This window comes from Rhodnius prolixus, unplaced genomic scaffold (assembly GCF_049639745.1).
Source record: "Rhodnius prolixus isolate KJV_2025 unplaced genomic scaffold, Rpr scaffold_6, whole genome shotgun sequence".
In the NCBI taxonomy this organism is placed as follows: domain Eukaryota; kingdom Metazoa; phylum Arthropoda; class Insecta; order Hemiptera; family Reduviidae; genus Rhodnius; species Rhodnius prolixus.
The window spans coordinates 37,720,455-37,746,831 of NW_027411634.1; the positions used below are offsets into that span (position 1 = coordinate 37,720,455).

Below are 26,377 nucleotides of genomic sequence, written 5' to 3' on the forward strand. Positions count from 1 at the left end.
GTTGAGAAATTAAGAAATGCTGAATTAATGTTAATCGATATTTCATTTAACTGTCTACACTGAGTATCCATAATTGTATACAAAACATATACTTTATACTACCTGCATACCTAATCACAATGTTATTCTGTCATTTGTTTGTTATAAGTGCTTAGATACAATTGGTTAGATGTGGAAATAAATATGTAGTAATCTGATCCTAAGTTCCTGTTTTTCTTTTTGTATAGTTGTTTGAAATAATTTATTATGTCTGATATGGCAGAAGTGATTAGTTGGATAAAATACTCTAACAGATTTATAATCCTTATTGTTGTTATTGTATAAAATGTCTTTTGAAAAGGTGAGTACATGAATGTTATAATAATTGTTTGTAATTGCTGTAGTGTACTCAGTCAAGAATCAAGTTATTTGGCGTTGTTTTAGTTTACTAAATTATAATAATTACCCTGAAAATGTTGTCAGTCTTCTTACAGTCAAATTTGTTACCAATACTACAGAAAGTAATTTCTAGAGGATAAATTTGAATCGTTCACTTTTACAAAATTATCCCATTAGAACTAAAATTATGAAAAGAGTTTTTTAAAATTAGTGTGAGTTAAGATCAACTATTGTCTAAATCTAATTAGTTTCCGATAAGGCAGTAGGAATCAGTTGAATTAGATAACATAGATAACATGTTTTGTAATTGGAAATAGCAATTTATAGGCTGGAAATTTAGTTGTTTATCTCATCTTGAAGTAAATCTCACTTAGATTTTCTGTTTTTAAGACTTTTAAGTGGATGAAGACCTGTCACATTTGAATTGACCTTTTAAATTACCGTAGAAATGGCACCTATATTCATATACATTATGAGATTTGAGACTCTAGACCCCATTTGCTTGAGTCTACGATTCTCTAAGCCAAGCCAATTACTGTATCATATATTCTCTAAGTAGCCCAGCTAAAGTAATTTTGAGTGGCTTTCTAATTACGCCTCTTTCTTGAAATAGTGAATTCAAAGAAAAATTTAGAATGCTTTTTAGCACTTCATAATTAAAATTCCACTGTTACTATTATAGTACTTGTACGACGTTAGTGAATTTAATTGGTATTGTGCAACTAAATGTGCTCATTCCATGAACTTTTTTTTTTCTTTATACAAATTTGTGAGGCTGCATGGTTGCGTGTAAATTAAAAGCTAAAAGAATTTCTATTGCTTGAATGCCAATGAATATTCTAAGAATCAGTATAAGTTAGAGAGAAACTCTTTAATAAGGTACTTTCATATTCAATTAAAAACATCAGTTTTACATGTTTCATAATCATTCAGTATCATTTATATGTATATTTTAGTGTACAGTAAGTTTTATTGTGCTAGGAACTATTCCGCCTGGATCGTCCACATGGTGATGGAGAACTATACTGTTCCTGGCAAAAAGGAAGTGGAGTGTATCTAGCAACAGTTGGTAGTGATTCTTCAGTGGGTGTCTACAATCGCCAGGGGAAGCTATATGAAAAGATCAGACTTCCTGGGTATATTACTTTTGTCTATGTAATCAGATTCTTGAAATGAATGTACTTTGAAGTTCAAATTAACTTTAACCTTAATTTGATAATATTATTTAGATCATAATAATCTGAAGAAAAATTGCCGTTACTTTGAAATATATTCACACAATTGTTAGTTTAGACAATTTTAATAACAAACGAAAATATTAAGACACAAATATAATGTAAAATTAATCCTTAGTTTAGAATGATGAAGTTACTTTTTCTTTCAATGAGCTTATTTGCATAGTTGAGATCTAATATAATAAGTGGTTTAAAGGAAGGTTTGGAAGGTTTTTCACAAAACCTAAAGAACCAAATGCCTACTTTCAAATTTCTTTTTCTGTATGAAGATATGGATCTTGTGCTTAAAGATATGCATTGTTTAAATGGCAGTATTGATTTTGCGAACTGGGTTTATGCAGAGCATATGTAGTTTCAGTAATTTAAATGAATTTAACCCGTATCCAATTTTGGAAAAACCTCTCTGGTATGATAGAAGATGAACAGATTCTACCGAAAAAACCGGAACACGTTATTTTCACATTATATCTCAACTAGCAAATACGAAGTTTTTTAGTTGAATAATTTTTTAAATTATTTTTCTAGGCAGCAGAAGGATTGTAAGTTCATGGTTAAGTTTGCTTATGTTACTTTATGCTCCCAGTTAAAAAGTGCCATTAAACAACTTATTATTACTGAGGAATTATCACAAAAGACCAGTAAGAAGGAAATAAAAATCTGATTATTATTATAGTTTCCAACTATACATTCTTTCAAACGGTATACAATAACAAACGGGTCTTTCTTCCTGTTTGTTTTGGTCATCAAAGTGAAGAGTTAAAAGACTCTTTTTTCCTTTTTCTTGAAAAGGAGTGAGCTTGATAGTTATAGTAAGGAGCTGGCCAACTTTTGTATACATATATAGGATCTATTTTTTCTCTGAAAAATTTGTCGCTATTTTCTTATCAAAATATTGATATTTATTGTATACAAACTTGTAATTAGTAATAATAGGGAAAGGGTATTAAATCAATATAATATCTTATTACTTATATTTGTTTTGTTAATTGAGAAGTGGCTATAGGGAAAAATACAGATTTATTTTTTATCTTGCTGTCGTATCATTAATGAGTAGCCTATGTCTTCATGTTTCTAACGAAGTAATAATAATTTGTAGTAAATCCAGTCAAAGATAATGATAATGACAAAGGAATCTTCAGTATGGGAATCAGTAAGTAGAGAACTATGTGTAGTCTTCATCAAGGGTGCGCGTTGAGATCGACTTCTGTCCGCTGCGATCGACTTGTTTGCTGGTCATACCGATTCTAGTAGGTTATTGAAAAAAAATATTTATGCATAAAATAAATTATTTCAATCAATCATTTTATTCTTTTTCAGACAGTGTACCGGGTTTGGTTGGGATGCTGATGGTGATCTGCTTGGCGTGATCTGTGATGGCTCATTTTCTGTGTTACTTTGGGACTCAAACACTGGCAAGAAATATCCTATTGATAGTGGCCTCAGGGATAACCTCACTGTAATAGCTTGGGCTAGAAAGGGACCTTTGATTGCAGTCGGTTCTGCACGTGGACATCTTTCCGTGTACAATCATATCACTTCGAAGTAAGTAATTATTTTTAACTAAGGCGAGTTAACAACTGGCAACTATTGCCTTTTCAGTACACAGTTGCCTCTGGACAGAGATTTTCTCGTTATAAATAACACTATACAAGCTGTAAGAGGCTCTCTGGAAGAAAAATCTAAGGGAAAGCTAGACTGGAACCCGTACCTTCTGTGAAAAGCCAATGCACTAACCTGCCTCTGCCTGTGGGTGGATCCTGAATTCTTTCTTGCCTCATTTTGAGGATCTCTAGTACTTCATTGTGCCGATGAACAGCTAGCTACCTTGGACTTCCCGGTTTCTAATCCAATGATCTACTGTAATTCATTAAATAAGTTGTATAATAACCAGATGTGACGTGGAATATTAACCCGTATCCAATTTTTGGAAAAACCTCTCTGGTATGATAGAAGATGAACAGATTCTACTGGAAAAAACTGGAACACGTTATTTTCACTTTATATCTCAACTAGCAAATACTGAAGTTTTATCTCTTAAAAGTTTTGTCAACGATGCATTCGTTCCTTTTCGAGATAATTCGACATTCATTAGTAAAAAAAATCATCGATTCTCTAGATTCCAAACAAGAGTTACTTTTTTTTCTCTAATAAAACTCCTACTCAACTTATAGAGAAAAAAAGTCGAATTTATCAAGCCCTCTCTTGGCTCTATCCAAGGAATAGAACTGCATAGAATAAACTAAGTAAATTTTAGTTACAGTAATCAAATAACCGTCATTTAATGACCACCCAATTGAATTTCAATTGTCTTAAGTAAAACTGAAATTGAATTAATCTGTATTTATTTGGGTCTTTTTAAATACATTGCTAACATATGTATATTCTTGAAAAAGTAAAAGGTATGGATGTTCTTTTTTCCTTTAGGCGGATTCCTGTACTGGGCAAGCACAACAAACGCATAGTTACAGCTGCATGGGGCTTGGATAATAGCTTAGCTTTAGGTTCTGAAGATAAAACTGTTACTATTAGCAACAGTCAAGGAGACACGTTGAAAACAATACAGATCCACGGTACACCATCTGCTTTACAATTTTGTGGAGAGTATGGTTTGGATGAAGCAAAAAATACGGTTGGTACACTTTTTTATTTTTTGTGATATCAGATGTTAATTTCCATAAAAACAATAATCATTTAATGTACATTCATTCTCTTAGACTTAAGATTCGCTTAAAAGAAATCTATTACTACCAACATAGAAGTCTCCAAGAATGTTATAAATTCATTCTGTTTGAATTCCTAAACTTTTTTGAGAAAATCTTGGAAGAGTAAAAGACAATCTTTTATCCGAATTACAACCTTTATGTGCGGGGTACAATCCATATAGCTCCTTGGGTAATACAAAATAGAATGAAATAAATAAAAGAAAATGAATGAAATAATGATTGGCATTTTAAATATGTCTAATCAGATTGCTTTATTAGATTATTTTAAAGATGTGCACAGTGGTGAGGGCTTTTAGTTGAATAATTAAAAATATTGATTTTTGTTTTGTTTTGTTTAATACTTGCAAAAAAGTAAAGGTGAAATTGGCTGCATTACTTTAAAACTGTACTCCAGAGAGACGGCATTTTTAACTATCATTAATAACAGTTATATTATTATGTATTTTATTTAGATAAATGTGAAAAAAGAAGTATATATATATCTATTTAGCATATCCAAAAATAGAAAAATTGATGATTTATTTATTTTACAGTTAAGTCTGATCGTAAGCAAAAAAGTACTTTATATATACAATCTTCAAGAACCTGATGAACCAATGAAATTGGCTTTTGAACCATCTTATGGAGATATTGTTTCTTATGAATGGTTAGTCCATTACGAAAATTTTTGTTCAGCATTAACTTTGAAAATACTTTATGGGAGAGTGATTTGTTAAAATACTTAACGACGTGACTTGTCACTGTTACTGTGGTGGGGAAAAATAATGTGTTTTTTTTAATCTAAAAATTTGTACACCGGGCCCAATTATTTAATTGGAGATAAACGACACAAAACCGTTGATGTTAATGGAGGGGCAGTTTTAGAAGGGGTAGTATATAAAACTATAAAATAGTTGTAGTATTATTTTTTTTCTGTTATAAAAATAAAAAACATATTCAATGCTTGAAATTCCCTCTCCCCCCAGGATTAGCCTTTCAGTTTGTTCTGCCTTCATGGGGACCAATATTGCATAGGACAGTGTTGAAGCATTTTCAGTCTTTTTATGGACAATCTTTTTCTTGATCTTCCAAACAACTATGCTTATATTTTCATTTTTATGTACAACCTTAGACTTTTATAGGTAAAGAATTAGTTAATATTTGATTTTGAAGAAGTTATTATAAAGGTTTTGTTGGTATTTAACACAGGTATGGTGAGGGCCAGATCCTTGTTGGTTTTAGTGCAGGTTATCTGATAGCCATCTCCACGAAGATACGCGAACTTGGCCAAGAATTATTCCAGATAAAGAATCACCATGTTAGGCTATGTCATCTGTCTGTTTGCCACAAAGCAAACTATATGGCTACCTGTGGCGATAATACGTAAGAATTTTATTAATTTATTTTTAAATTTTGAATTTGAAGAGACAAAAAAGTTTTCTTTTGTTTACTTTTTCTTACCCTTAGAGCTCTTATCAAACTGATGTACAAATATTCAGTCTTTTCTCTTTTTCGAAAGGCTGAAATATTTTAATGTATAATTGATTACCAAAATTTACCTAGACTTACTGAAGAGAACTGTGTGATTCTGCCAAGAGTCCCAAACCTTCAATTCAAGTTCCTAGAAGTAAAAGGAAGTACTTCGACATTTAAGGAGGTTTCATGAAAAATAAAAATTTTAATGCTTCCTTGGTTAGGAAAAAATAAGTCTTTTAATGCATAGTCTGAAATTTATGAACAAATTTAAAATAACATACAACTTGTTAATCTTTGTAGTCAAAATTCAAGTTCGAGAAAATTGAAGCACGTTAACTGCGTTTTACGCAGAAATGCAGAAAACAATTCATGAGAATTGTTTCAATAAATTTTTCTAGTGTACAGTTTAATATCTCATTTTTCTGATGTGAACATTTGTACCACCCTGCAGAGTAAAAGTCCACAATCTGACGAATCTTTCTGAGGTGAAAGCTTTGATGAGTTTAGCACAGGAAACTAGCCGTGTAGAATGGAGTCAAGATGGCCAGTTGATGTGTGTGACCACCACTGGAGGACTGGCAGTGGTCTACCTTGCCACGGTTGTTACCTTACATGCAGTTTATGCAAATACTGTCGCTCTGCTGACAAGTCTCAACCATGTAGAAGTTTACGTCGTCGAGGTAACTTTTTTTTCTTTTTTTTAAGTAAAAATACTGATGGATTATTGAAATGACGCCATAAATAGCGAAAATTTAAGTCAGTTTATTAATTTTCACTATGGATTAATTACAACGAAATTTAATGGAATAAATTGGGTCAAAAAAGTATTGACAATTTTTTTCTTTCCAAACTTTTAAAAATCGTTTTTTAAAATTAATATTTTATTAAAACATTTTTAATTATTTAATCCATACATTATGAATACAAAGCAATTAAATAAGTGCCATAAAGTATAATAAAAAAATGTACTGACTTCTCTGACGATCTAGTTAATACTGCATCAGTCTTATTCAGTATTCATTAATTTCTTGGAACATTATTTACGTTGAAGACACAAAAATAATTTTCTGCTATTATTTTCTTTCGTTACCTATTTTATTATAATTAAAGACAAATTTATTAATAATAATTGTTATTTTTAATATTTGAAAATGTTACTTTTCAAAATTTTACAAACACAGTTTCACCCACCCACTCTAAGTATAACTCAAATTATAAGTTGCTAATAATGATTAAATACAATTTTACTAATACTTTATAACAGGACAAGATAATCAATTCAGTGGAATTGTGGGCAGAAGTTGAACCAAGTCTTATAGCCGTAGGACCATATCATCTGATCGTAGGAATGAACAACCGAACATGGACCTATGATATCGGCAGGACTGGACAAGCGGTGTTACTCTCTGATCGTCAGTATATCTCTGGACCGACAGGACTTGTAGTTAACACGGAATACACTTCTGTACTGTTGAATTCCCCTCAGCACAGTCTATGCCTTCATTTAGTAAGTTTTGATGAAAAACAGAAATTTCACAATATCCATTATTTGTATTGCATAGTCATAATCTTTTCTGCATGTTAGACGGAAAGTGGTATAGTTGGTGCAGATGATGGTCCTTTGTCGGCTAGAAACAAAGAAGATCGAGAAATGAAAATATTTCCAGATGAAGGCGAACAGATGTCAATTACATGTCATGCACTTACCACAGATTTTTTGGTCTACGCTTCAGATGTAAGTTGATTTCTTTTGTATTCTGTTAAACATATTTTTATTTTTAAAAAAGGAAAAAATGTTGGCCACATCAGAAATCTTTTCTAAGTTCATAGCCTATTTCAAGTTGTGGTCATCGATTTCTTCAGGCGTTCCCCCTTCTTGAGAAAATCATGAAAATTGTCTGCTAAAAAATGAAATAAAACTTCACCCTACTTTGAGTGAATCATTATTTTCTCAATTTCATTCTTAAATTTAGAAACCAAGTTTTATTTTGTAAATTTACATATATTGATATTACAATTGATTTTTGGGAGTGTGACCTCATATTTTAAGAACAACTTTGACTGTGTTTGGAAATAGTTTTTGGAAGGTGGTGTTATGGGGTAACAATAGGGATAAGAAGGTTATGAACGCTAGAGAGAGGTTTTTTTTAATTGATTTTGGAACTGTATGTAACTAATTTGTTTTGTGTATTTGTTTCTTCTTTTAAATAAAGATTTGTTTAGTACTGTTGTTTGGTGTAATTAGTAGTATTTGGTATATTAATGTAACAGCTGTACATACATACGTAGACGTTACATCCACAGTGTTCAGTAAAAATTAATTTTTTTGATTGTGAGCTGATTATTATTGTTACAAATTAGTGAGATTGAAAGAAATTGAGGTTCTGGTAAATAATAAATGCCTTTCAACTGAAGAAATTTTTAATCTTACGGTGAAGTTAATTTTAGTTTCGACAACTTTAAAAAAAAAAAAAAATCCGTTTTTATCTTTGCTTCTAGCTTGGCGACATAAGGATATTTAGTCTGGAAGATTGGACAAACTTAACAGAATATAAACATACAGTCTCCGTTAAGCAAATATTTCCTGATTCAGCCGCCACTCGAATTATTGTTATTGATGATAAGACTGATGGTTATCTTTATAGTCCGGTAAGTTTGTTATATCTAATTTATGTATTTATAAATATTAATTTATCTACAATTAATTTTGGCTTACATCAAGAAGAATTCCATATTATTTTATATTTATTTCAATACGTTTGATTTGGAAAGTTTGATTAAAAAAAAAAAATTATAAAAAGCAGAAAGGAAAAAGGAAGGCCCAGATCTAAGGGGAAAAAAGCAATTACTCCTCCTTTCCTCTTTCTCAAAGGAACAAAGCAAACTTTTTTAAATTTGCATCTTGACAAAAATCGAAGAAGTAATGAAATTATCTCTACCTGGCATTAATTAGTTAGTTTTATGCGCTTCTTGGTATTGTATTTCTAAAGGAAAGACTCCGATAATGATACCACTAGAATTTGATTACTTAATAATGAGGTGTGATCATGCGGAGGCCCCGGGTTCAAGACCTGCCTGCTCTCAGATTTCCCCCCCCGTATAAGCTTTTTATTACAAACTATGCAGTGCCAGACAGTGTTGTCTGTAATTAGAGAAAGCTTCCAGATGTCGACATTGCAAAGAAAAAGGACCAAAGCGTAATGACCACAAACTTTAAAATAAAGTAATGTGACAAAAATCTTAGTATGCATATATTTATATAAAAATCGTACTATGTCCACTTAATATTTATTACTTGACATCTACTAATTTAGGGAAGTAGATAAGAGCCTGAAAATGAGACCTTCCGACCTTGCCTTCCTTCTTTCAAGTAGTGCCTGTTAGAATGTTTCATTATTCTGTTGCCTTTGTAAAAGGGTGCGATATTGTAACATAATTATTATTATTTTTAATCAGGGATTTGTAAGACAGGAATGATACATCAAGCTCTAAGTCAATCTACCACTATTTTCACCTCATCAAAAGGTTGAAAAGTTTGAACTGTCTTAACAATCTGAGTGATTTTCTATTTAAGAAACGAATTATCACTTGCTATGAAAAGTCGATAAATTTTGACACCGAGATACTAAAAAACAGCATTAGCCTGGCCAATCTATACTTTCCTCGTAGTGTCTTTGCATCGTAGCCAAAAGTTTACAAAAAAGATAATGCTTTGTGTGTGGTGGGTCTTTGAAGAAGGAGTGTTCTTTATTGAAAGATTTTTTGATTACTTGTATCTTGCTTGTATCATTTTCAAGCAAGACGATGGTAGCAGATTCTTGTAGTAAGAATCTGTCCAATCTGTCCAACCAAATAAATTGTTACTTTTCTTTGATCAGCTCTTTCTACCGATTTAAACCCCTAGAATTTTTTTTTAATGTGTCACTACTCAAGAAATTTTTTTCACTATCTGCATCTTGCCATACACAGATTACAGAGATCATTCATTCAATGTACGTTATCGAGTTACGTTATTTTAAAATGTCCTAATGTAACTTAATCAATTGATTTGTTCAGTTTTTTGAAACTAAGTTTATCAAAAAAAATTAAATAGAACTTTCAAAGCTGTTACTAGTTGGCACATTTTTTGTTTTTGGCATAGAGCTAAATCGACTTTTATATTTTTAGGTACAGAATACAATGCTGTTAATACCGGACTTCCCATCCACTACTTTAGGTGTACTGTGGGATATTTCGCAAGTGGATAGAAATGTATTTGTTGCATTCGATTCTAAAGTTATAATGACATTCATTCATCTGAGAGATTCAATTGATGGTTTGATTTTTGAATTGTTTGTACAGTTTGTAGTATCTTAATTACTTAGTAAGCTATTGTGTAGCATCCCTTCCTTAAATTAAATGCTCTACTAAAGCCTAGTCTGATATTCGTTCTAAATTGCGTAGAAGCGTTTTATGCATTAAGTTTTTTTTTTAATGTGTGATTTATCTTATGGTGCAAAATGAAAATGTGTTGTACTGATTGATTTGTATTACATGTCCGTATATATATATAAGGTCTCTGCTTGAATTGAAAATTTAACTTTAACAGATACCTTAATAGAATCTCCGCCTTTTTTCTCTCAATAATAAAAAAAGTAAAAGTATAAAATAGATTAATAGTCTCTCTTTAAGATTGCTTTATGGAAAATTTACGTGCCATTCCCAAAAACAGTTTTGTATGTACTTTCGCCGGGAAATTGAAAAATAGTTTAATTTCTTTGCTAAGTTAGAATAGAAAAGCAGGACGGGACCTATATCATACGGCACCGCAGCCACAAGAGGCTTATCCTTAGTTAAAGTTATTTATAGTTAAAACATAAAGGAATTCATAGAGTTCCCTTGCAACAAGCGTCTCGAGCATGTTCTCATGGCCTGTTATCTTACCACGGTACAGATAAATCATATTCGAAGGAGTTCATTAGGTGAACATCCTAATTACTGTTATAACATAGAAGATTCAATGTAGTTTTATATCAATCTACCCATTTTAAGTATCAAGGCTTCGCTATTGATTATAAGTATGTAATCAGTTTTAAAAAATTTAAACATGCAGGTCCTCGAGTGTCTAAAGTTGGGGAAACAAAGTTACCAATAGACCAGACACCACTGGTACTTAGGCAAGGTGTAGTTACTTTAAAAACTCCCAGTGGTAAACTAGTGAGTATATGTACGGACGCTGATCAAACTGGAACTAGTACTGGCGGAACCCAGTCATTATTAGGTGGAGCGATTGTTCGTCCAGCCAGGAATACGACCGATGTTTTGAATAGACAGATTGCTCTAACTAGGTGTGTGCTATAGAATAATTTTAATTCACTTTTTTATCATCTCTTTACGGTGAACTATTTGTATTATCTTTATGTCGTAGATATTCTGATGCATGGAACACTTGTCTGTTACTCAATAATAGAGATGACTGGGAAACTTTGGCATATGCTGCGTTGAGAAATATAGACCTAGATATGGGTAAGATTTTTATATTATCTTAAAAGATGTGTCTTGTTTATCATCTCTTTCTTTTGAACATTAGGATTTGTCTCTGAAGAGAATTCCTTGTCCCACCATCATTGTATGCACAAGAACAGTTTCCCCCAAATAAATCTTAAAGAGAATTATGGCTTTATTAATTGAAAATGATAATTTAACAGAAACTTTTCAGAATTTTCATAATTCTTCACTTGAAATTAAAATTAATTAATTACGAAAGCAAATCATACTGTTTGCAAACGCTACTAATTTTTTCACAACTTTTAGATACGTAATTTTTTTTTTCCATAGGTATAAAAGTGTTTCGACATTTAGGCGATGTTGGGATGGTCACATCTTTAGAAAGTCTTCAATATATTGAGAATAAAAAGTTACTTTCTGGACATATTGCTGAAATACTAGGTGATTTCAACAGAGCACAGGTACTGTCCTTCATAATTGATTCGGAAGTGAGAAGTGGATGCTACTGTTTTTGTTTTACATTTAATTTTTTTAATTGGAGATATGTTCATGGAGAGTCACTTATTTTTAGAGCTGTCTAATTAATTCGCCTTAGAAAGGGCTCGAAGCGCACACTTTCTGTGAAAATTCAATTTCGAAAATCTTAAGGTTACGCATAAACTCACATATTTAGATTTCTATTTTAAAAACCAAGTTGCCATAACATATCTAAATTTTGATTCTAACATCAAGGCAACTTACAATATTTTTCCTCCGATAAAATCTAGAATGATTTAAGCAAAAAACGCATTTTAATATTCTAAACTTAGAGAACTCTTAAAATAGGTACTCGTCATTAGGTTTCATAAATTATATTTCATTATTTCTTCCAAATTTTTTTACGATTCATTAACATTTTGAATAACATACTTGCACATCGTGTTACCTTCTTCTCTCAATCAACAAGGGTAGTGCGAGATGGAAACAAAAGTGAAGATGAAATCTTTACACAAAATTGAATATTTCTCTTATAATAGATGAAAGTCCGAAACCGTTCAGTGATCCAATAAATATGATTGCATCAACTTTTCTTTGTTTAAGTTAATTTAAACTTTATACGTAGACTAGAATAACTTTGTACCTTAAAATAATATTTTATTGTAGGTTTTATATTTGGAATCAAGTGAACCAATCAATGCATTGATAATGAGACAAAATTTATTACAATGGGACCAAGCAATAGAATTAGCTAGAAGTTTAGCGCCAGAAAGAGTGCCTTATACTTCTTTGGAACATGCAACACAATTAGAACTGACGTAAGTTTATTTTCAAGCGTTGATGTTGAAAAAGTTGATTATTTTAAATGATTTTTTTTTGTTAAATTCAAAACAGCGGGCAATATGCAGAAGCGTTAGTGCATTACGAGCGTGCATACATGCGGACACCAGCGCTAGCCGGTACCAACGAACAAGGTTTCAGTGAGCACAACGCTAGATGTACAGCTGGTGTGGCGAGAACTTCGTTAAGAGTTGGTGATTTTAGAAGAGGAATATCTATAGCTGGTAGTGAAGAAGCTGATGATAAGTTGAGAATTCAGAGCGCTGACATACTAATGGGAATGAAGGTTGGTTCCTTTATCTTATCATCCAGCTTTTTTTATTCTAAAAATTCTTTTATTCTAAAATTTTTTATTCTAAGTTGCAATTGGGCAGATTTCTTATTTTGAATGTACCTCTGCACTTTCTTCCATCGCTCCAATGAATCTTCTGGTGTTGTCACGTTCCAGGCCTAGCGTTTTCAGGTTTTCACCGATTCAACAATGTCGCATAAGGAAAACAGTTAGCATGTACAGCATATTTTCACGCATACCAAGGGAAGCCTCAGATCTCGTCCAACGATAATTGCCTAGGCAGATCTTTGCCTGCGTCAGTTCTGGAAGGTCGCACCAAAGCTGAGCTCCGATAGCATCCTCTTCCTTAAGGATTCTGTCACTGGTTATACTACAAGATTTGGGGCCTTAGAGAATTTCATTTCAATGAGTCAAAATGTTTTATTTTCATACTACATGTGAGTGAGGATTAAATATTTTGAAAAATAAGTAGTTTTGAAGGAAGTCGTTTCTTTCAAACGATTTGTGTTTAGTTTTCTATGCTCTTCGTTCAAGTTCTATCGTTTTTGTTAGACATTCTTTAAGGTAGTTGAAACCTTGAGAAGTCATTAAGTAAAGGAAAGACTCGTGAATGATTAGCATCCATTTTCCATTTTTTGTTTACTTCCTGAAGCTTTTCATTTAGAATATTTTCTATTGAATTTTAATATGTATATATTTTTTACAGAAACTGGGCGAGGCGGCTTTACTATACGAAAAAGCTGAACACTACGATAAAGCTGCTGCAGCCTATATCGGATTGAAAAATTGGAAAAAAGTAGGTCAATTGTTACCCTCAGTCACAGATCCTAAAATATACAAGCAATATGCTAAGGTAAGTTTAATAATAATAAAAATCCTTAACTTTTGCATGTGATTAAATTTTTTTTTTCAAGTATCTCAATTTTCACAGTTATCTATTCTGTAAGGAAGTAGGAATCTGCAGAAACTGACTTCGTTAGAATACCAATCCTATAATTTCTGTTTCTATCTCTGATTAAAAAACAGAATACCTTATCTAAAGTGATCAAACCTTTCGGGTAATGTTATCAGCATGTCGAACTTGCAGAATAAGCTTTTATATGCTCTTTTTCTTTAGTCACAAAGAAACAAGCAATAGGAATTCAGTCAGTAGGTAATCCTGCCAAGATTCATGCACCTTCATCTGCTCAAACATAAATCTGATTTTCGTTCTAGTTTGCTTGTTACTTTCTGTTTAACTACCAGCATAAACTTGAAGTCAAATTCCTTCTGGTTGAAGTTGTACAATGCATTATTGTTTCAAAGTAGTCTACAAACCATGGAAAGCAAGTGTTACTATAAAATCCGATCTCTTACTAATTTATCTTAAAGTCTTTTAAACAAAAAATTGAGAGATTAATTACATATTATAATCCGTAAACTAGGTCATAAATTGGTACAAATATTTATATTAAGGATTCAATTTAGCGAGGAATCGGTCCAGAGCAAAATTCAACTTCGTCTTTTTGCCAACGTTTCGACAAATTTCGAACCGATTCTTCGCTAAATTGAATCCTTAATATAAATATTTTATGGTCTCTAAAAGCTAATAGAAATTCACAAATATTTATTTCTACTTTGTACCCTCTAGAACACAATTTCGCTTCACTCTTTATTAATAGGATTGCTACTTATAATTTAAACTATTAAATCATTGCATTGAAAAAGTTTAACATTAGAAGAAAATCTGTTCATTGCAAAATCGAAATATGCATATGAGGTTACAAATGGTAAGATTATGAATGAAAAAATATTAAAACAAAGTAATCAATAAGTACTTCAATGATGATAATTTTAGGCTAGAGAATCAGCTGGAGATTATGAAACTGCGGCCGCAGCTTTTCAAAAAGCAGGTGAAACAGAAGCTGTAGTAAGACTATTAATTGATAAACTTAACCTGCCTCAAAAAGCCATTGCAATTGTACAGGAAACCAGAAACATTGAAGCAGCAAGGACTGTGGCGAGGTAAAGAAAATTATTTTTATTATTCACTATTAGTTTAGGTTAGATTAGATCTGAGGAATAGGTTGGTTCCCTGTTCACCAGACAACATAGTTGAAAGAGTCTTATCTCGTTGTTGATGGAGAATCTGGAATGTCCATTTTTAGGTGGAGACGAATATAGTAAGACCGAAACCCGGTTAGCGAGATACAGTCAATATTATTGCCAATATCATGATTATATTTCTTGAGTTTTAAGAAATGGCATTCCGTTGCCCAAGTTCAGGGGATTAAACAAGAAAAAATAATAAATTAATTTAGCCCAAACGTTCATGTCAAAATAGGAGATACAAACATCTTATAAGCATGGAATTAAAATAAAATAAGTTTCTGTTCTCATTAGACAGATACAAATAATAAAAGTCATATTCCGATTACATACACAATATATAAAATTATTCAGCTTTTCTTGTAGATCCACAGATCTGGTATATATTAATTTCTGTAAATTGTAGTAGCCTGGCACTCTAATAGAAAATTGTTTTTAGCCAGCTTACAAATATTCTCTTAATTAAATTTATATTTTTTTTACAGTTGAAATATGCTTAATATTTGACATGTTACTTACTCTTACCTTATTTCACTCTTAATTTCATTGTTTTTGTTAATTAAATCTGAATTGAGGTTAAAGATAACTAAGTGATTTGTAAAAAGGATTGTCCTTGCAATTCAGATTAACAGATCCACAATTCGTGCATTACCATATCGGTGGGCAGTTCAGGAAATTTTGTATCATAAGCATTCGTTATTTGTTTCATAGATTTTTTGAAAAGCTTGGCGATTATCCTACAGCTTTAAAATTTCTAGTAATATCTCGAAGTGAAAATGAAGCATTACGTTTGTGTAAAGAGCATGGCCTAGTAGAATTATACGCTGAATTAGTTACCACAGAGTTGAACGGTTTGGAAGAAGGTGAAAGGTTGTTAACAATGCTCGCCGCACATTTAGAACAACAAGGGTCATTGTTAGCGGCTGCGCATTGCTATTATCATACAGCGCAGTTCAACAAGGTATTCAGATTGCAATTAATAAGTGAATTAATTGTCAACAACTGTTCAACTTTATTTATTTATTCCTTTAGGCGTTACGTAATCTTCTGCAAGTAGCAAAAGGAAACACAGAAAATGAAGAAGCAATTACATTAGCAATAGAGGTTGTCGGTTCTGCCAACGATGATGCAATGGCTAATCAACTGATAGAATTGCTGCTGGGGGAATTGGATGGAGAACCTAGAGTGAGTTAGAAAATCAGAAAATATTCTCACCAACTCTTACTGCTTTCTCTTACTCCTACTAATGCAATTGTAACATCGATATTGAGCACCCAATGTTGGCGATGAAAAGAATTTCGTGGGCGCTGGTAGGCTCAGGTCTAATCTGAGGTCGTTTTGTAAAGAAAGTTGCGGTGAAAGCATAGAAAAACTAAAATACAAAAATCAATAAATATATTTTAATCTTTCGAAACTAAAATTCTTAATAAACGCCTGAATAGTACATTACATTATGTGGCTTTAGCAGTCTACAAAATCAATAGCTTTTTAATTAAATTGTAGAATTAAGATTAAAATAGCGGGACCGGGATCTATGCCCCACGGAAACGCAGCCAAAACAGGCTTAATGTGTCCTATTGCAGAATTAAATAGTTTTTTGCTTCTCTCTGAAGTCGGATAATTTTCAAAAAGTATGTGTTTGAATAGATTTTATGGTCTCTTCGATTTAGAGCTAAAGATCTTTTTTAAAAAAAGCTGTTGCTTTACTAGCTAATTAGATTAACTAAAAAAAATAATTGTTCAAAGCCTGCTAACTGGAAGTACGAATTAATATTTTTATTTGTCTTCTTAGATTTTCCAGGAAATGACACCACAATTTTCTTAAAATTTCGTATGTTGCGAAAACTTATTTTACGTTTTATTTGGAACTTATTCATTATGAAATTGATGGATTTTTGAGGGGTAGTGGTGCCCTTTTTTCAAAGTGTTACATCAGAAGAATATATGGTTTTATTTGTTCAAAAATGATTTCTACGACAGTATTTAAACTTGGAATTCTATTTGTTTGTGTTATATACTACACTTTCAATTGAATAGAATAAATAACTTTGAAATTGAAACCTTCTTGCCGATATCGTCGGTAGACGGTAATATTGGACCATTCATGTACTCCTTGAAGTATGGTAGGTGTCGCCCACGCACTCGCTTAAGAATCTAAAATCACCTCGGGCTTGTCAGTGCTTTTTTTCAGATTACATAATATTTTTCTTCCTTTTAAATTTCATAAATTTTGACGTGAGTAAACTTTGAACCTAGTTAGATTTGCAACTTTTGACAGTATGGAATAATTTGAAATAACGGCATTGTTTGCTTTTTTTACTCGTAACGGTTTCGTATTTTCATTTGTCTTCAGATTACTAAACAGTAATCTGAACCCTTTTAGAAATGTAAGAGTTGAAGATTTGTTCATTCAGACTTTATCATTTGAAAAATTTATTAAGTTTCATTTTAAATGCTTTTATTATTATTTTTTTTCCAGGATCCTAAATTTGTATTTAAATTGTATAGGGCTCGCAAACAATACCGAGAAGCTGCCAAAACTGCTATTATAATTGCTAACGAAGAGATGCTCAGAGGTATGTTTATTAAAATGGCTTCATTAAAGTTTAAACTCATCAGGGCTGTAAAGTTTAAGAAAGCTGTGCTTAAACCTCTGGAAAATAAAACTCGGCTCTAAGCCGAGATAAATGTCATTCTTATTAGTTTTTCAAGAATTCTGTGATCCTGTTTCATGTTAAACTGAGCGGTAAAATATCCGAAACGGAAATAAATAAGAATAAATAAAACGGGAGTCTTGTCTCAATCATTGATAATATTTGATAAAATAGTTAATTTTTGATGATGTTATCTTGTAAGTTTTTACAAATCCTTCTCGAGGACCGTAGGATATAGCTTGGAGTCAAACTGAGTCACAAAAAAAAAAACTTATTGAATTTACCATAAACGCTCTCCAGGATACCTAGGTAAGTAGATCTCAGAATATTGAGATATAGAGTGAGTAGAATCAACAAACGCTCACTGAGTTAACTTCGGAATTTATTAGATTGAGCAAAATCGCATAGAAACAGTTGCCTGGTGCTTCTTTCATAATTTTTAGCGCTTTCGCTATTGGAACCAGGCGTTTTTAGGGCATTAAATGCTTCCTTTAGATGATGGTTTTTAAACATTATTATTATTATTATTTTGATCTTATTAAAGAAAATATATTGATTGCAGGTAATTACAGCGTAGCCCACTCGGTTCTTTTGGGAATGTGTATGGATCTTCATGACAATGGACTACCAATTATTATAGAACTAATGTCATTACTTACATTATTACATTCATATAGACTAGTCAGGTTGCATGTTAAATTGGGTCACCATTATACAGCTGCCAGGATGTTGCTTAGAGTCTCCGATAATGTTTCTAAATTTCCTGCACGTAAGTTATTTTTAGAAGGGATTAAGTTATGCTCTATCTCATTCGCTAGAATTAGTTTTCGGTTCAAAATTTATTTAATTTTTTTTCTTTTTACTTCTTTTTTAGATGTAGTGCCCATTTTAACTTCTACAGTAATTGAGTGCCATAGAGCCGATTTAAAAGGTGCGGCTTTTAATTATGCTGCCATGCTTATGAAACCCGAATATAAATCTAAGGTTAGTTTAACATTTGTTAATGTAACAATACATTTCTTTGTTTACACAACTATTAAGTACAAACATACAAAACAAAAAACATCATGCTTTCCATCACATCGGTATCCCAATTTTTCACTTAAGGTTGGGATGCAGTTGCTGGTTCATCAGAAAAACCTTTTTTTTTTATTATAGGTTTTATTTATTTATTTTTATAATTTTGTTTTTCTTTTCTTTTTTTTTTATGATAATTATAACTATAGTTGTGGTGCACTTATGCAATGAAATGCACATAATTTTTCGTTCTCAATTTTTTACAATTTTTACAAACGTGGTTTCATAGTTCCATAAGAAAGTGTTTCTGTATTTCCTCAGAAATAATACTGAGGAATAAAATTATAAATATCCGCACAAATTAGTCAATGTTAACAGATTTTAAAGAAAATTCAACTATGATTAACGGAGTCAAAAATGTAGCTAGCTCAGCTGTACTAGTGAAGAGACTTTTGATGCATTTATGTTTATGAGTAGTTAGTTGTATTTGTTAGAGAATTTTATTTTAAAGCTCATATCATATTCAGCTTTAATTAAGGGCACCAAATTAGATAATAATCTCTGATATTAATCAGTGATCAAGTAACAATCTTATAATCAGATCTTTTATATTAAAGATAGAAGATAAGTACGTAAAGAAGTTAGAAGGAGTTGTACGTCGTCCGCCTAAAGGACCAGACAATAAAATTGTTGTTGACCCTCCAGAAGAGATAAGTCCTTGTCCTTATTGTGATTATGGCCTGCCGGAATCCCAGCTGACATGCCCTCAGTGCAGTAATCACATTCCATTCTGTATCGCAACTGTAAGTAGTTTCAATTTTGCGTTCTCGTAGAATGTAAATTTGATAAGATGGCATGTTACCGATATAATATAAAAAAAACCTTTTCAGGGACGTCACGTTGTAAAAGATGACTACACAATCTGTCCCAATTGTCAGTTTCCTGCTGTAAAATCAGAGCTGATTAAGTAAGTTTTTTTGTTATTAGTTATATTATACTGAGTGCCAAAATAAATAAAAAGTGCACCACTCAGAAGAATAAAATTGTAGACTTGAAACGAAACAGTTTACTTTTAGTTACTTAGTTTCTTATTTTACTTTTAATGTTCTGAGACCGATTTTATTTTCATCTTTTACAGGTTACTCGATATTTGTGAACGATGTCCAATGTGCAGCGAGAAAGTATGTGCTGATGATTTGAGAATGGATATTTATTTTGATGAAACTTATCAGTCTTTACAAGGTGAAGATTAAACCATTTTCTAAATACCCATAAACCTTTTAGGGAGCGGAAACGACTTATTTTCAATTAAAAACAAAAATTTAGGTATTTCTAGTATTAGCTTTTAGATACTAATATTTATTTTTATATAAAATAGCACATCTTTTGTTTTATTTTTCATTAGAAAAATTAGGAGGCTATAAAGAAATGTATAGTATACCTGATTTCTGTTTTTCATTTCTATGATCTCATTTATGCCATTTCTTTATTAATTCTAAGAAGTATTGTTTTTAATTATGGAGTCTGACAGAACGAAATTGCCTTAAATAAAAAGTATTTTAAAAATTAAACATTTTCTTAAGACAGAAAATGAAAAATACAAAAAAAAATATCAGAAATTATGCGTGCAAGATAATGTGCCCCTTTTTTTATATTTTTGATTCATAATTGAAGCAAGAAACTTTGTTTTTTTTTTCTGCAACTTGTGTTATTGTGGTCAAGGAACACCGTACTTATTTTGGTAGGCATCTTAAAACGTATTATTGAGGTGGATTGAACACCTTGTAAGATCCCAGATAATATGTTTGTAATCAGGAAAAATCACGGAAAAGGGTAACTACTCTTGAGGGAAGAGAAGCCGGATGTAACCTGCAGGTGGAGGTTGTAGAACCAGGTAAGAAGTTATTAAAATCAACCTACAATTACCAAGTTTTAAAAGTTCAATTTAGTTAAATTTTAATGGTATTATAACCATCCGAGTGTTTAAGAATCTACCTCCTTTCATGAGTAAAAAATGATTCAACAACTTCTACTTTTTTTGTTGTTTATTACCCTTTTGTTGCAGACAAAAAAAAAAACAAATCTTGAAATATTACGCGAGTAAAGTATTTTTAAATCTAATCCTCAGTTGCCATCATTTATTGGCGCCAGAATGAGTTATGTCGAACTCAAGAAATGCTAGTGCCTCTTAATTGTCTTTATTTGTAATTAACTGTTTTAAATAGTTTGTTTTCTAGAGGAATTAAAAGCACTATTCAAATCTGTGATTATCGTCACCAAACAAGAATTATTACCAAACAAGAGATTCTTACTGAAGAAAATAGTAAAAATAGCTAGTAAATAGAAACTTTAATTATAAATCCGTCCATTATTTTGTAGAAATAATTTCTTAATTCAATAATGAATGTTAAATTTATACATTTTAAACAGCTTTATTATTTCTATATATTCCTATTTCATGTAAAGTATGTAAAAGAAATAGAAGCGTGTCACTTTTTTTTTAATTTTTTAGAAATGCATAGTATTATGAAAAGAAACACGACTTTTAAAATGCAGTACAACAATTTGTGTGATACTTTGAGTTATATGTGAATTTGTACTTCCAACAAAATAAATAAATTAATTTTGGAAGCAGAACATAACTTGATAGAATTTATGGTTGGATCCGCAATGTGTCTTGTTTCAATTATATTGACTGAAATATCCTACTATTAAGGCAGAGTAATGCTTGTAACAGATATAGTCAAAGTTTACAGTGGTTCACCTATTATTGAACACTAATTTCATTTTCAATATGTATCAGTTTTATTTGACTATGACTAAAATTTGATTTAAAAAATTATAAAATTATTTAAGTTTGTTAATTCGGGCGATGTTTAAGCGTTAGTGCAACCTTAAAATAGCAGCTACAGGTCGAAAAATTTGGAAAGTTAAGGGGGCCAGAGTGTTATCAATTCGTAAAGCACAGTGGTGGTTAATAAAGCTGAAGGGCCATCGAATTTTTGACTTCAGGAAATGGCACGCAAAGTATTCTTAAAGGTCTAAGTAATTTTATATTTTCTTATTTACTACCCAGTAGTTTCATTTACAATTTATGTTAAATTATGAATAACTAGCAAACTTAAGAATAATTAAGTCGTTCGTATTAATTGCCAAACAAAAAGTTACACGTCACATCACAATTTTCTTTTAATTACTTGTCTACATTATTCTTTTATTAGTTTTTCATTTTGGGTGTATTACTTGTACATAGCATTAATTTTAAAAAGTTTTTTTTTTTTTAGAAAAAGAAGAAGAAAATTAATTGCCCTGAAATGCCATTTCGCTGGAAATTAACATGTTTTTGGTAGTTTTTAGCTACTATTTTGGAAAATAGTAAATTCAAGTGAACATATGCAATATTGCAGTAAACTTATTTTTAAGATACATAAAGTTCGGTAAGTGAAAGTGATTGTTTAAACTAGATTTTTGTTTTCTCTCTATCTCTCTCTCAGGTGGTCACTGAATCAGACACTTGTTCAAAATTGTATGTTACATTGTCGGTCTAATTTTACGCAAAATCATAATAAAAGATATTTTGATTTATTCTGCCATTATCAGATTTAACTTTATATCTTGCACAAAAAAATTTGTTGTCAGTTCAAACCATTGAGCTAATTTCGTCCTTTGATATTTAATTTATATTGAAGAATCCTACATTGAGCAAAATTTTGAAGAAGCAGTTATTCGTCTTCTATAACTGTATTAGGAAAAACAGGTAAGTTTGACTGTTTGATATAAACTTATTTATTTTTTAAGGCCAACGTTTTTGTTTTTGTTGTTGTGTTCCCTGGAAACTCTTAAAACTTAGGTACATAACAATTACGTAGCCATAAAAAAAATAATAATAAAAATTCAAAATAAAAAAGTTTCTATTTAATGTGAAACAGTTTTGTTATTCATCACATCACAAATTGCTCTTGATTGCTTTTCTATTCGTACAAGAGAGAGTTTTGCATGTTGGGCCATTACTTATTCAATGTTAAGAGCAATTACTTTAAAAGTGCTAGTATTCCCAAATATATTTCTATGGGGGAGGTAAAAAAAGAAGTAGAATTACTTACTAAAAGCTAGATTAGAGTTAATAAAGAGTGGCAAATACAAATGTCAACTGAGTATTCATCATGAAGAAAGATCTGTCAGATGTGATTCACATTCTGAAAATTACAATGATTTGGTATGATTTTACTGGCAGTCGTTTCGCTAACATTAAAATATCATTTCAATATGTTCGTCTTATTGTCAACATTTTTACGTGGTTTTCAGCAGTATTTAGTATGTATCTAGAAGGTTTTCCAACAAATTTTGATGGTAGATACTATTATTGTGCAATGCTCTTTTTATGTTGGTGCCATTCGTTGGAGTTTTGTATTAATAAGAAAAAAGTTGAAAATTTAGTTAAAAAATTTCAAGAATTAATGAAATCTCAAAATGATGCATCATTGGATGAAAAAGATCTTAAGAATATGTTAATTGCTATAAAATTTTATGTTTCAAATTTATTCCTATTTGCTGTATCGTATTATATATCTCCTGTGATAATAGATATTTGTCTAGCTATATTTTCACCTGATTCAAAAATCTTCAAAGTACCATTCTGTTTCGACTCCTTGTTAGATGATGGAGTGAGGAATATAAAATATTATTTTATAGTTATATACCAGGGTATATGGGTGATGGAGAATATGTTAAATCATGCTGGATCCATAGGAATACTCAGCATTTTTGTTATGTACCTAGGAATACAGATAAAAGTTTTAGCACAAAAAATAGATAAGTTTTCTGCTGATGTTTTAAAAAGAGATGCCTTGTACAATCCTACCTTAACTAAGAAGGAAACTGAAGTTCTAAAGGATCTGGTCAAACATCATATTGTGATTTTAAGGTTTGTGTATTTTCGTTTTATGATTAGTAATAATATCACAGAATCATTAAGGGAAATAAATCTTTTGTCACGAGTTATAAGATTATTGTTCTTTGGGTTGGAAGACGGCGAACTGAAGGAAAGAATTTTCTGCACCTTGTGGTTTTCCTGCAAAAATAAGTGTTAGTCAACTGACCTGAGGTCATTAACAATTTTCGTTTTTTGAGTTTAATTCGCCCTTTACTAACTGTTAGTCGTTTTCTTATCTTCTTTTTTGGAAATGGCATAAATAGCCATGACATCCAATATATGAATCCAATTAAACGTTTTCGTGACGTATCATTGAGTCTGAATTAGATAAGGCTCTAAAATAAATTAGGTATGAACAAAACATCAGTCTTCAGGCATCACTGAAAGAAAGTAATTATTAAAAGTTAAAGTGACAACTCGCAGACTCTTCGTTTGCTTTTGAGGTCATTATCCATTTTTTCAAATATTTACCATAGCATCACTCGTAAAGCGAACGGCAACCTACTGAGCTCATTTTGAATAAAGTTCGACTTACAAGCACTAAGCGCAGGCCGAGAGCCAATTCAGAAAAGAAGGACTTTATGTGACAATCTATCAGTCTTCTTAAACCCAGGAATCCTGATTTAAAAAACAAAAACAAATAGCCTACTCGCCAAAATATGGCCTTTTGCTCCAGTCCAATAATAATTTATTAATTATTTGTTTTTCTATCTCTAGTTTGACAGAACAAATTAAGGAATACTTTGGATTTGCTTATTTAATCCAAAATTTAGTTGCTGCTTTTTGTTTGGGTTTGACAATGATCTCGACTGTAAATGTGAGTCTCATTTATTAAATACATATTTGAACATTTTTACTACAGATCTTAATTGAAATTTCAGTGGCGTACTGCATATATTTGTGGTTTTGGAGTAAACATGTTAGGAATTCAATTCTTTTCATAAGGTAGACTACTACGTATTAACAATCATGAACCAAATTAAGCCTAAGTAATAAAGAGTTGCCTAGTTAAATTCACCCAGAGATTCCACTTTAACAGGTTTTTTTTTTTTTTATCAAATTTTCCAATGCAATTAGTGAAGTGGGAGGTGTTAAGGTACCCATCAAATTGGCATTTACTACTTATTTTTTACATGATTCTGTCACTTATTTATAAACATTGAAGCTTAAATTCCTTCAAACTCAAGATTAAAGTTACGCGCTAATTCAGGTATATTCAGTTAATCGGATTGTCTTGAAAATTTCTTTACGTTTATTCTGTAAAGTAGTTATAATAACAAACTAACAAAATTTATTCTACAACATTTTTTTGGGAAGTAGTGCTTGATCTGTATCCTCATCAGTTCTTCAGCGAACTTTCAGGTTTTGCCACCATTTAAAGTCAGTGAGTGTATGTTGTTGAAGTTCGGTACAGCGGTAGAATTGATGAGAAAATATAAATTTGAGCAGGATCACACGTTTTAAATTTTCTGCTGTCCACATTAAGGAAATCTCAAGCTTCGATAATTTCCTTCTTAAGGAAATATTATTAGCTTCAAAATGTGAACATTAAATTGATTTCACGATTATATTGGCGAAGAAGATAAAAAAATCTGGTTGTGCCATTATAATTTACTTAGTTACTTTGCTATTATTTTTAAGGGTAATTGCCCTCATAAATTCCGTCAATGGACTAATTCTGAAAGGTCACTTTTACATCAATTAATTTATTTTAATTATGTAAGTTGCTAGATCAAGAAGAGTACTTCCTGGTTGCTATGAACTTACTCTCTTGTTTTATGGTGGTTGTACTTTCATTTAGTGCTTGTTATGTGGGCGAATATCTGCATTCACAGGTATTTTATGTCTCCCCTTATTTAAAAAAAAATTGATCAACTATTAAACATATTCGCAACTGAACTCACGACATTTTTATGATTCTAGAATACATTCATTTACTATAAAATATGCAATATTCCTTGGTATGCCTTAAACTCAAAAACGCGGAAAGATGTTGGTTTAATAATGGCACTTGCTTTAAGAGAACGTGGCATAGACTATCATGATATGTCAGCATTGAAATTGCATACATTTATGCAGGTAACGCAAACAAAATTTTTTGTTTTTTTAAAAGTATTTTTATACTAAGAAAAAAGATATTTATACATATTTTTGCCTCCGTTTTCAGATAATGCATGCAGCTTATTCATACTTCATGGTGTTGCGATCAAGGTTGTAAAATTATTTTACGAATGAAAATTAGTGAATTATAACGAATGTTAGACAGTAGCGGATAGACATTTTTTAAAATTCTCAACACCAAAATAATATCTATATAGAATAACAAGAACATTTTTTCACCAAGCAAAAATACACTAAAGTTCATATAATTCTTAATACAATTTTAGCATAGTCTTTTTAGATATTGTTTTAAGGAGTAGAAACACTTTTGAAGTAAGATTTTCTTTCCGAAATTTATTTTTAGTTGATTAATTTAAACGGGGATTCAGGAAACAATTTTAGAGTTTCACAGCTTTGAAAAGCGGGTCTTTTTCAAATTAATACATAGACATGAAATTCGTGCTCTGCCGTATGATTCACTTTGAAAGAAAATCAAGAGACTTGCGTGCCCTCCTTACTCGCTAATTGAGTTTATTTTTATATGATAGGTGGACAGAAAAAAATTGCACTTAAAAACGTTTTACTGGGTTGCATTTGCCATTATTTAGAAGTCAGCTAATGAATCTTTTATTAAATTATAAGTTATACTTATGAAAAAACCTACTAAAAAATATTTTCTTTAATATTTATTTTACAGC

General features: G+C 31.1%; 2 protein-coding genes across 7 annotated transcripts; both read left to right on the forward strand.

Moving 5' to 3' along the window:
• Positions 1 to 82: 82 nt before the first annotated feature.
• On the forward strand, positions 83 to 21,073 carry Oseg6 (intraflagellar transport protein Oseg6). Of its 4 annotated transcripts, none has more exons than XR_012462134.1 (27): positions 83 to 340; positions 1,360 to 1,514; positions 2,931 to 3,155; positions 4,038 to 4,242; positions 4,870 to 4,982; positions 5,525 to 5,698; positions 6,243 to 6,471; positions 7,056 to 7,298; positions 7,377 to 7,526; positions 8,291 to 8,440; positions 9,959 to 10,106; positions 10,884 to 11,118; positions 11,199 to 11,296; positions 11,609 to 11,739; positions 12,422 to 12,573; positions 12,650 to 12,881; positions 13,594 to 13,740; positions 14,725 to 14,891; positions 15,687 to 15,936; positions 16,008 to 16,160; positions 17,455 to 17,551; positions 18,192 to 18,398; positions 18,504 to 18,613; positions 19,264 to 19,449; positions 19,537 to 19,613; positions 19,785 to 19,972; positions 20,872 to 21,073. XR_012462134.1 is itself a non-coding variant. In XM_074140677.1 (27 exons), the coding sequence occupies exons 1-27, from the start codon at positions 326 to 328 to the stop codon at positions 20,988 to 20,990; spliced, it is 4,272 nt and encodes a 1,423-aa protein (XP_073996778.1). In that variant the 5' UTR covers positions 83 to 325; the 3' UTR covers positions 20,991 to 21,073. The 4 variants fall into 4 exon arrangements, 2 of the variants coding, with proteins under 2 accessions (XP_073996778.1, XP_073996779.1); XR_012462133.1 differs by lacking the exon at positions 20,872 to 21,073 and adding an exon at positions 20,392 to 20,540; XM_074140677.1 differs by having other exon boundaries at positions 19,785 to 19,888.
• Positions 21,074 to 21,221: 148 nt separating this feature from the next.
• LOC141460575 (uncharacterized) lies at positions 21,222 to 25,831 on the forward strand. 3 transcript variants are annotated; one of them, XM_074140749.1, is made up of 8 exons: positions 21,222 to 21,685; positions 21,931 to 22,083; positions 22,286 to 22,403; positions 23,339 to 23,570; positions 24,297 to 24,396; positions 25,304 to 25,414; positions 25,503 to 25,658; positions 25,747 to 25,831. In XM_074140749.1, exons 4-8 carry the CDS (start codon positions 23,362 to 23,364, stop codon positions 25,795 to 25,797), a joined length of 627 nt encoding a protein of 208 aa, XP_073996850.1. In that variant the 5' UTR covers positions 21,222 to 21,685; positions 21,931 to 22,083; positions 22,286 to 22,403; positions 23,339 to 23,361; the 3' UTR covers positions 25,798 to 25,831. The 3 variants fall into 3 exon arrangements, with proteins under 3 accessions (XP_073996850.1, XP_073996851.1, XP_073996852.1); XM_074140750.1 differs by having other exon boundaries at positions 22,336 to 22,403; XM_074140751.1 differs by lacking the exon at positions 22,286 to 22,403.
• The last annotated feature ends 546 nt before the right edge of the window (positions 25,832 to 26,377 follow it).